This window comes from Anopheles ziemanni, chromosome 3, assembly GCF_943734765.1.
Source record: "Anopheles ziemanni chromosome 3, idAnoZiCoDA_A2_x.2, whole genome shotgun sequence".
Classification (NCBI taxonomy): Eukaryota; Metazoa; Arthropoda; class Insecta; order Diptera; family Culicidae; genus Anopheles; species Anopheles ziemanni.
Genome location: NC_080706.1, coordinates 45,462,805 through 45,474,896, shown reverse-complemented (window position 1 = coordinate 45,474,896; position 12,092 = coordinate 45,462,805). Strand labels below are relative to the sequence as shown.

The 12,092-nt window shown below is 41.1% G+C and overlaps 1 protein-coding gene across 1 annotated transcript; it reads right to left on the bottom strand.

Moving 5' to 3' along the window:
* Window positions 1-2,437: 2,437 nt before the first annotated feature.
* On the bottom strand, window positions 2,438-8,230 carry LOC131289587 (probable fatty acid-binding protein). The gene is made up of 2 exons (XM_058318874.1): window positions 8,082-8,230; window positions 2,438-2,870 (listed from the first exon to the last, which is right to left on the bottom strand). The coding sequence occupies exons 1-2, from the start codon at window positions 8,152-8,154 to the stop codon at window positions 2,548-2,550; spliced, it is 396 nt and encodes a 131-aa protein (XP_058174857.1). The 5' UTR covers window positions 8,155-8,230; the 3' UTR covers window positions 2,438-2,547.
* Window positions 8,231-12,092: the final 3,862 nt, after the last annotated feature.

The following is a 12,092-nucleotide window of genomic DNA, read 5'->3' as shown; positions in this document are numbered from 1 at the left end:
ATTTTCGACATCCCCACGAACCAGTTTAGGCTTTTCCAAAAAAAAAAATGGGTTTGGCTGTTTCAAATAAATAAGATTTCATTTTGAATGAAAATATGTTTTTAAGTGTTTTTGTTTCAGTTCATAGGAGGCTCGTTCCATTATAAATTTTATACTGAACGAACATACTTCATCTGTTGTTCGCACGGATGTGCCCATAGTGCATGCGTACCGGGTCGTCTCGTGTTTGGCGCGTTGGAATATTATGGTAATCTCCAATATGGTTGTGGGACCGGCAGCGATCGCGATCGCATTTGCACGGTACTTCTGTACAGGGGTGTTTAGCAAAGATGAAGGTAAGAAGTAAGGGGAGGTTTCTTTCCTAACCGTGGATTTGTGCTCGGCCCTAGTGTGAGCTTTCTGTTGGAGGGCATATCGATTGCGGAATCGCAACGCGAGGTGCACGTGCACTGTTCATACATTCGGACGGTGGAAGACCGAAGTTCGATTTTAAAAGACTTATTCGAGTACACAGGAAAATCCATCATTCTGAAATATTTAACTAAAGAAAAGAAATCGTTGGTTGTTTTTGTCCATCCAACATAATCGGATGTGGTTTGTAATAATTGAAATAAATTCTTGGACCCTCTGTCAATGCGGGCTCTATCAATTCGGCCCCCAACTCCTTGCGTTTAACCGTGTGTTCATGTGACATAAGTAGTTGAATTTTATTTTTATTTTATAGTCTAAAAATTTAGCCCAAATCCTGTTAAGTATAATTCTAATCATAAAATGATATATTCGATTTCAAGTCGCAATACTATCATTATCAAATAACAGAACGATGAAATTTAGATTAAACTTGAATATTTAACATCCAATTCAAAATGCATTAAATGCAATTCTGGAGCTCGTTGAACCCCGCTCGCCCTTATATAACAACATTTGTAGGGTTCCACAAAAGCAAAACAATCCAACGACCAAAACATTGCTTCTATGCACATAATTATGTTATCGATTTTCTAGTCTTCTGTCTCTCGACCGGTTTAAGTGGGATTTTTTTTACAGTAATGAGATTGAATTTATGGTTTATTTACTGGTGGAAATGTAAAAACCAACCTAGATGGAAGGAATATCTGACCGTACATTGCTGCCAAACGAATCTCGGACGCACGGTTTCTACGCACTATTTTCCTTTGCTGCACTTTCGCTTGTGGTTCGCATTTGTTTAGGAATCTTTATCAGTCATCACTTATCCGCAGTCTTCGTAAACACTTCGCATTGACCGGCCAGCAGCGTTAACCATTAATCACGACACTAGAGAATGGAAGCTTAAACCGATTCGTTACCGAGCTGCACTGCTACTGATAATACTCGAACTCACAATTATGTAATTTCTCCGGCGCCAGCGAGTTCGTCTGCAGAAGCACAAGACATGCAACTTTCGTGTGCGTCTTCTCCATATCGCGACGGAAACTGACTGGCGCAGTCAGTAGGATCGAGTAGGTAAACAAATGCTGGCCGTCTAAATAATGGTCAACATAGCTTTTTTGTATCTATCTTTTTATTCCCTTAACCGAATTGTACGAATAATCCCTCAAATGAAAGGGGTTTCTGAGACTAACACTTTGTTTAAGAAAACATCCTCATCTACGCCTTCTATTTTGTTAGAAAATAAAGTTTACGGGAAATCTTTTCCCCTGACTTCTATTTCCCGATTCAACGACCTTCACGAAGCCTGGAGATAGCGCCCTCTAGCTGTCACAATTGAAATCGGTTTGAAAATAACCGTTTTTATTTAAAACTCGACTGATGATCACCGCAGGTTATTATCAAAGAAAACACAAGCATGGTTAAAGACAAGAAAATTCAAACGCTTTTCTTTTTTTGTACTGCATTTATTTGTACATTTTCTAGGTTAGGCAGTGTTTTGCTTGATGGCCCCTGTGTGGACAAAATAAACGAAAGCTATCGAAAAACAATGTATGTAAAACAAAATCTACGACTTAAGTATTGAACAATGTAACAAAGGAGAATGATAGCACAGAAGAAGCAAAATAACCAAAGAAAAGACAACATATAATTTTATAATAAATCGTTAACGCTTGGTCTTTCTTTATTTTTAGTCTTTCGTTTTTAGCAACAAAACAAAACTGATTATGATTTTAAATCATAGTAAACAACCGAAAACATAATATTATCGTTATTGTTATGTTTGCGCATACCCTACACACGTATGCTTCTCGCTACATATTGGTTAATTCGAACGACCTAGGTGATGTATTACAGCACACGGACGAACCGTGATATCTTCCTCTGTTGTTTTCTGTATGACCCCCGCCCCCCCGGGGGGTTGGTCGCAGTGATGTGACGTGTGTTTCACATGACTTTTTGTAGTTTTCTAAAACACGCTCATTCAAAAAGACTAAGCGCGCTCCTCCTCCTTCTCCGTCAACTGTATGTAAATGCAAATGATGCTGGAAATGTTTCGTCCCGATGGTAAAGCGGTCGGTGTCCTGGATGATCGATCCCTCTCACTGCTTGGGTGCGGTACGCCGCCGTTCGGGCTTAGATGGCCTTGTAGTATCGGACGCACTTGGCGTTTCCGGCGGTCATGGTGGCAGTCAGATCGGTAGCGGTGAATTCGCGCACGATGGTGGTCGGCTTCTCGCCCTTCTGCTCGTGGATCAGCTTGTTGCCCTCGAGGGTGCACACCGACTTGACCATGCGGCCATCGACGGTTTCCTCGTCGAACTCCTCGCCGAGCTTGAACTTGATGGTGGTGTTCTTGAAGGTGGACAGCGTGTTGAACGTGTACTCGTCGCCGTTCTTCACCAGCTCCACCGTCGGCGAGATGCTGTTGCCAAGCTTGCGCAGCACAATGCCGACACCTGGTAAGTAATGGGATGGGAAAAAGAAAAGGCTCATTAAGATTGTGCAATACTTATCGGAAAGTTAATGTAAATAAACAACAACGTTGTGATACACTCACTCACACAGTAAGAGGTAACGGAATATTCCCTGAACGCTTATCTGTTCAGCCAAAGGTAAGGAACAACTTTGAATCGGTCGGATGCGGTTGGATGTGTGCGGTCTTTATCGGGTAATTACGATTTACTGATGTACGACTTAGGGGTGCCTCATGTTGTATAGAATAGAACAATAAATGCCATCGTTCAGTCATCATTACGTTCATTGCAATTCTCGTGTGACTAATATGCTTTCCCGTGATTCATGAAAGCAAACAAGTTATTCGAGTGGAGCTCCAAACCTAGCATCGATTTGACCTTTGAAGCAGCATAAAGATCAAACTTTCCTCCCACTGTTATCAACAGCTGAACACAGCTAATCTTTCCGGTCCACCACCACGTTGGTTCCGGGTCGCGTGTTGGCTAGTGCGCAACTAATTCGAGTAGCCGGGGGTAGCAGCAAGTGGACTTGCCTAGTTACTTCACCGTTGGTGCAGGAGTCGAAGTCCAGAACAAAATCGTTGCCTGCCAATGATAAAATTACAAACCCCTGGGCGTAACCCCGTCGATCGCGTGCAACACTGCTAGAGGACAATTTAATGCGCGGCAACACGATTGACCGTCGGACAGCGGAAGTGGTTTCTAGCTTAGAGTCAGCTCACTGTCAGTACTAGCTGTCGGGTTTTGCGCGTAAAGAACTATGTACTTACTAAACTGCATCTACTTACAACGCGCATGAAAAGGTGCCACCTTTTGCAGAACTAAACCAGTCCTCTTACGATCATAATGCATAATGCATAATACATTTCAGTTCTCTTGGAATAAGCTCTTAATGTGGATTTATCTTTTTACGAAACTCCTCTCTTCTCAGGGTTAGTCATTTAGTGCATATTAAGTAAGTGCCTTATTGGTAATCAAATGTTTAAGTTAAACGATCGTCAGTGATCGCCTGCGTGCCGCTTTACTGTAGTGCTAGTTCTGAATGCAAATTATGAATATTGTAAAATCATCTGACAAAACGCAAAAATAATGTATATTCTAAAAAAAACTTATAACCATTATGTCGAAAGGGCAATTTCGTATTGTAAAGCATAAAAAATACTGAATTGTATCTCTTTCTCTCCTACGCACAAAATGAAACAGGTGAGGAAGTAAAATTTGTCCACTTCATAGTTAATATGCATCCCTCGTTTCTTTACCAAATGGTCACAAATGGAAACAACGCATAAGTCAACCCACCAACCAAAATAGGCGTACGGAAACTCAACGAATGTATTAAAAAGCAAATAACAATTGAGATGCGGTTGAGTTTGTAAAAATACTTTACACATTTAAAGCAGCCGGAGTGTTAACAGTTAACGGCGTAACTGTTACACAACAACGCCCATGAGGTAACGATTCCGATCTTATGACCGTGTTTTCTTATCAGACCACTGATAACGTTTTGTTGTGCTGCACCTTACGAGATCCTCCCCCGGCACATCCGTACTGCATCCAGATCAATAGCATTACGTTGCAAGTAAGGGGGCGGCAGAAGGAATAATCGGGTAGATTAGGAGTGTTTTTTCCTGGTTGATTATCAATCGGTCGGATGGTTTCTGCAGCGATAAGCATCGGTACCCTACCCCTGGGAGGGCAGAAGAATGTTCAAAGGTCCGTTTCTGATTACTCTGGACGTTGTACATTTGGGTGGGGACTTTATAATCGCTCAAATCCCAAGATTGCGTTTTCTTCCGACAATAATCTCCTTGTGGGGCCTAAACCAGGCTGAAGGTGCTAGTAGCCGTTCACATGTGGATGGTTTATCAGTATGATATTAATAGAATATTTGACACACAAACATACACACTAACCACGATTAATGCTTCTGACTGCAATCTCCGCGCGATATATATGGTGGCTTATCGTTATTTATATTTGTAATTAATGTTCAACTCACAAATAACAACTAACAGAAGGGGGCATGATGTTGACAGAAAATATCTAAATACCAACCCCGTACTGTAGCTCGATTTGTTCCCTTGCTTGGTGTGTCTTATCGTTTATCAGCTCACGCCCAAATAAATCCTCCTACGGGCACAAACGGACATTGATGTCGTCGTTTACCACCCCAATGTGAAGGAAAGCATTTTGTAGTACCATGTGTGAGGAAGGTTTAAATTTTAAATTCCAACTTAAACTATCATTCAAATGTTGAGGTTTTATATTTTAAATCGAACCCCTCAGGAAATCCTTATCTATATCATGTCTCTCCAGTGTGTTCTTCAATTCGAGACTCACTCTTTTACATACATTAATAATATTTATCGATTAGCAAACCATTCTCCTACTGTCCCCTACGGGTAACCCTTTGGCTTCTTCTTCAAGCCGACGTTTTTTTTCACGTTAATTTAATCGTTGTCAGTTTCCCTCCCATTCCTGCTCAATGGTTTCGGTAATTTGAAACGACGCGTAAACCTTGATATAATTATGCAACGAATTGCGTACTTACGGCGTTCCCGACGTGTCGAGGGGCTAGGTCGAATGCTTCCCCATCGCTAACGATCTATCTGGCCTAACCTACAGGTAGGTTGGTGGTGGTATTAGTTTTTTTTACAATTCGTCCGAGTGAACAGCTTACATTAAAGGGTCTGACAGATGCGTTAAGCGCAATTACGCTTGTATAGTACGGTAAAATAAAATACTTGAGCGAATGGGTCACACACAAAATGGTCGCAGTGCAAAAGGGAGGATTAAATGAGTTTTACGGCTAGCTGATACTACGGATATGCTAACCGAGACTAACGATGATATTCTGTTATCCTGTTATCTTCTGTCTGGCTTTCATAATCAGTCGCCTTAAGAGTTCCATTTTCTCTGCTGCTTACGACGATGAGTATTACCATCCACCGAGTGGTTGGTCAGTTGGTCCTTCCCGAGAGGTCGCTTATAATGGTACCGAACCAACGACGGACACATAACACAAAGCGAAGATGTGGCCCGTGTGTAAATGAGATAATATAATGGATTCTTGATTCAATTATGCTGCCCTCTCTTCTTTAACCAATTGAACCTGCTCAACCTCCTCCCCGGTGTCCGGACCACCCTTTTCTTCTTGCCCAACCCGGTCAATATGTATCGTGCACTGTGATTTCACTCTCCCTTTTTCAACGGCCCGCGCTATTACCACATCGAATTGAAAAAGGAGACGACGTTTGATAAGTGTCAACTTCGGTAGCATGGGAAAATGTTACCACCCGGGCAGTGCTGGACGCACTTCAAGCGAAGCCGATGGTCACGCCAGACCAGTAGCAGTTCGATGATCAGATGATGATGACCGGAATGCACCAAAGAAACCACACAAATAGTGGCCGGTTAAGTTGTTGGATTGATATTAATTAATTGACAATGGCTTTGACGTTCGGTCTTGGTCTTTTCCCACTGAGCGGACAAATGCGGGTAGAAAAGAAGTCCACTTAGCTCCGTCGATCATGTCCGGGTACTTGCGTAAACACGGCATTTACTTATTCACACACTTTCAGCGTCTCCGGATGTGCCTGTCTGGTATTTAAATGACTTTTAACTGGAGACATAATTCCGTTAGAATGTGCTTCCTTCTTTTTCCTTTAGGGAAGTTTTGGTTCAGCAATTATCAGCTCTTGTTAACCCAATCAACGGAATGTGGTTCGCTAAAATTTGCAATTTGAGGAAACATGAGGTGGAATCACATACGGATTTGTTTAAATTTAATGATGGTTAAAAATCAAGATCGCCCATTTTCATAGACCTAGGTGCTGCCTGGGTAGTTTGGTAGTTCATAGTTTGCCTTTTTAGTTTGTTACCAGTAAAAGCGGTTTCATTTCGTAACACGAAAAAAATATGTCGTGTTTGTACTCCTTACTCGATACACGAGTAACATAAGCATAGCGACAAACACAGCACTCCATACCCCCATGTTATCACCGAAGTAAAAAATACTACTTACAACGTTTACCGTTTTCGACGGCGTTTGTTAAGCAATATTTATAGTTAGTTGAGTCAGGAGAAAAGCGCAAGCAACACAGCGCAGAAGTGAAGTTTGTGAGGTAAAAAATTTGAATGATCAAAAAAACTGGGAAGATGATAATATCTTTAAATATTTCGCAGCAAGAATGAAGCTGGCCACCCATGGACCCCTGGTTGTAGTTGGTTTTAGCACGCACATGTCCGGCGTAAAAAAGTATGTCATGAAGAAACGAAGAGGCATGTCACACCCCTGGCCGGCCAGCATGTCAACGACACGAGTGTAACACTGTATTGTTGTTTGCCGGAGGGACAGGGTATTGACCTGAAATATTGTATCATTTGCCGCCTAGGAGTTGGGCGTATGTTGATAATGGGAAGCACTTGTAATGCTTGCCGAAGGCAGTCTCAACGCCATCGGAACGAAGATGGTGTACGTGGCCCCGCGAAAAACGTGTGTGTTTATAGAAATGCAACAGTAGTGATGTCTTCGTTTCCGGCGAGATGCCGCGTCTTCAAACTGGTGCACCTGCGCGGTGCAGTGAAGGAGTGGAGCGGTGGAAGTGAGATACCGCGCCGCAAAACTGGATTGTTTAGATAGTCTGCCTAACAGCGTTTAAAAATATAACCTGCTGAGAGGTATGGCATGCCGCATCAGAGGAATTTATCGGAGGCACAAATTCCAGGAATTGCAGCTCTGTTTAACGTTCGCAAAAGTATACAAAGGAGCAGGGAAAGAGAATGTTACAGACGGATATGTTCAGCACATTTTCTTCTTCCTCTCGAACACATCATCCAAGCCGGCATCAGTTTTCAGCGCAAACGCGTGTATCGTACGATTGGACGAGGCTCCCTGCCTGACGCGTGGTTGCTACGATGGAGTGAAAAAATGGTACAGTGAACATGGTGCGATGGTTTCAATCTCGTTTCACAGCCGCACGTAGGAGGCACCAGATAAATTGTCCTCATTACTGATTTGCGGTAATCGTAAGTAAAAAATGTTACACACATTTTTCAACTATGGGAAATAGTTTTCCTTCTCACAATAATTAGCATCTTAACTGCACAGTTCCAGCTTCCTTTCTTCACTATTGTTATCCTGAATGTTTTTATTCAGCCGGCTGCTAATTTTCTATCACACCACAAACTTACCGAGTGCCTTCATGTAGTCATCGAATCCCTCCGACTTCTCCATCTTGTACTTCTTTCCTTCGAAAACGGCCATTGCGATCTTAGAGGTATGTACGGGTGTTCAAAGGGACGAGAATGCGATACACAACCACTCGGTTTACCGGATTTTAGCAAACTGCACGCTAGACCGGCGTCGCATTGCGTTTTTATAGCTGCACGCCGGGCGGCTCTAAAGACACTGACAGCAGTGTTGCCTGTACGGTCCAAACAATCACCATTGATCAAGGTTAATTGAACAAACTTCAAACACCTTGGTCACGATTTGAAATAACGACAGAAATTGCCAATTTGTACAACTTTGTACAAAAAAAGGATAATTGTGGATGAAATGACATGGAGATGCAGAACTTAAAATAACTCAAGCTGCAAATGAATAATAACTTTATGGTTGTTGACCTGATTTGGAGATGTAATTCTTTAAATAAAAGGTCTCTTTCAAGACGGACATCATTGTTCAAAGGAAGATTTTTCCATTTTTTCTAGTGTTTTAGAAAACTTTGTGAGTGGGAAAGAGACAAAACTACTTTCAGTGGAAAGGTTCGTCAAAGACACTAACCGGACGCACGTTTTTAGCGTTTCAACTGGTTATATGGCCCCGAAGGATTTACGCGATTTGTAGATTTATGGTTCCGGCCAACCTTATCGCTTGTATCAAGTGACGCTGTGCGATACTATCTAATCCAGTTGCTAGATAATATCCATTGGAAAATAAAAAGGAGAAGAAATAAAAAAATCCTCATTTTGGTGCATCAAGATCAAGAGTTTACAATCGCCGTCAAACTAATCATGTACGGTGGACTTTGCTCGGAATTATTGTAGATAGGAACACGAGTACGCTTATGCGTTGAGCAATGCGTTTTCTTGATTCGGTATGCTACACTCAAACCAAAACAGAAACGTGTTCAAAACAATAGTCATAATACGATTGAGTTTATAAACCTCTTTTTAAAATAATCTCTATGATTTGTAGCAAATTTAATATATGTACCAAAGCCAAATACTACGAGTAGTTAAATATAGCAAGGAAGCTCTATAATTTATACACGTATGTTTGGAATCATTATTTCATTAGGCTCGTAATTCATTAGGCAAACCTGTGCATGAAGATGAATTGATACAACTAATTCAGTTGTATATTATTCAAAAGTAAAATTATTTATTTTTAATTTTCTTCTTATTTGAATAGGAGTAGAATATCTTATTCTTTGTAAGATTATTGTATTAAAAATCAATCATACAAAAATAAAACATTACATTCAGCAATGCCCAAAAATTATCTCTTAGAACAATTTCAAATCAAGACACACACATTACACATTCCTATTCATTGTAGTCAGTGGCGGATTTAACGGAGGGAGAATTTAGCGGCCGGGGGAGCCCCGAGCTTGCAAGGGGCCCCGAACCTTCAGCGGCCAAGTTTGTAAAATTTATACTTAAACAAATAATCGATAGAATTCATTAATTTGCTCTTATGATCGACAAGTAATAAATGGTAACTGGTCAATAGTGCATTTTACTGTATCCTATAAAAGTTAATGCTAAGAACCATAATAAAATAAAGACAGTTTGGTCCGGTATATAATCAGAGTTGAAGAGTAACAGAAGATAAAATTTTTATAGTTTATTAATTGTAAACAAGCATGTATTTGCATCAAAACAACAAAATTTTGGAATATATCAAGCATAAGAATAAAATAATGCGAATGAAAAACTTAAACAATTTCAATGTAAGCAATGCGTTTGTTCTGCATACCATTTTTAATAAAAATTCTTTATTGCATAAGACTTGTTATACAACATATAGATAGAACTTCGAGGAGTCAGCCAGAAAACTTTTTGATGATAAAATAATATCTAACATTGATTTTATTGAAAAGCATATAAACAAGACGAACATCTGTTACTTTTTACGGTAGTGCGGGGGCCCCATTCATTTTACCGCTTAGGGCCCCCAAGAGTGTAAATCCGCCACTGATTGTAGTTGAGAAAAACGTAAACTGTTTTCAGTCTAACCAAATATGTTTTATCAAAGACGACTTGGAGGAAATCTTTAATGAGGATTAATCATACAAATGCCTTATTTTAAATTTATGCTATAAAACAACCGAGAAGTGCAATATGTTCAAAAGTGTTTTCATTTATGGCACCGCACGCTCATAAAGCAACTAACCAATTCCTTTAAATTTTCCGTTGTTTTCGTCAGCTTGGTATTTTCCGGTAATCTGAGCTATCAATGTAAAGTCGCTCAACGTTTCAGCTCTTCTCAACGTAACCGTAAGGACTCCGATCTAATTTGTCATTCATGTTTGCCCAGAACTGATGAATAATGTATTTGATCGGTCGAGGTTATAAATACTGTATCCGGAATCGTTGGCAATCATCCTTTCTGCGACGCCGGAACAATATAAGGAGTCTAAAAATAAGTTTCCAAAAATATATCCGGAAGATGCCCTCCGTCCTTGCTATGCTGAGGCTGAGAGCGAGGCTGGGCAATCGGATATATTGCTTGCACGGTTGAACGCCTTTACTCCCATTCATATCTTATCCCCTCTCGCACTGAGCGCCGTTTGCCCTCGCGGGCTGCTGTCGGTACGCCAAGTCAGAAGTGTGCCCATTATCGGATGCCCTTTGGCCGGTTGCCCAAGGTGTGGTAGGTTGGCACGGGTAGGGCTTATCGATTTTTTCGTTCGGATTCACCTGCATTGGCTGAAGGGTAAGTTGCCGTTCGATTCTTCTGAGCGGCTTTGATCCGATAAGAAAATCCTAGCCACCACCCGTAGAGGTTGAGATAAGATGATAAGCCATAGGGCCAGCCAGTTCCAGTTCGGGACCGACACTTCGGTGAGCATTAGGAATGTCTCATGGGAGTTTTCGTTTTTTTGTTTATCATGTTCTGCTAAAGAACGAAAAAAAGGCTCCCTATAATATCCTCGATGGAAGTGTGGCACAGAAACGTAATCCCAAGGAAACTAAAATGGGCAAACACTCAAAGTTTTATGCACCTAGTTGTTTTTGTTGCTGTTGTTGACCGCACCATGACCTTCTGTTGATGGCTTTAGGCATACACTTCGCGTGGGAATATTTTTTCCCCATTGGAAACTTTTCTTCGCGCGATGAAAAAGTTTCCACACACTTGATAATGATACCATTCAGGGATGTAAAATGAAGGAATGAAGGAACGCAGAGCCGAGGGGTTTGACGTTGTAGCACAGCTGGACTGGAAAAGGTGTACGAAAAGTCAGGTCAAGTAAACAATCGCGCCCAAACAAACCACCCGTTTCGCTATGGACGATATAATATGGTGCCATTGCGAGGACCGCAAGGTGCAGCAAACATCAGCAACGACAACATCTGGGATACAAAGTGCTGACTGTACATCGACTTGCGCTCTAGGGCAGGTTCCTTGTTAGGTCAAAGGGTTAGGGTTTGTTGAAAACTTCTGGCATATACCCTTCGGTTGATGGTTGGCATTCCTAGGGTTTTGTCCCGTTTGTGCTTTCCAAACGGACAACATAGCCTCGGAACGGACTTTTGAATTCACCTTTTGCTTAGCACAAGATGGACGAAAAAAAACCCATATCCAAATCCGTTGAAGAGATTGGGAATTGTACCTTCGTTGGGTCCGCCGAGGGGTGGGTGGGTGTATAGGTAGTAAAATGTATCCGCCCTTGTCCTCCCACCTAAATGTTTGAGTTTGAAAGGAATGAAGCTTACGCGCTGGATGATGGTTCAAGAATCGCTTGAAGTAAACAGAATAAGAAACAGAATTAAGATCATAAAACCATCCTAATAGAATCCTTGAATAGATCATTCTACCGACATAATTTCTAAAAAAAAAATGATTATCATAATTTTGAATTTTTTTATAAAACAACCGTGAATGAGATAACATCGATCATCATCAAACATACGCCATGAACCAAAAACAACTTAGCAAAACACTGACAAGAGCGCTACTATTATTATTGAATC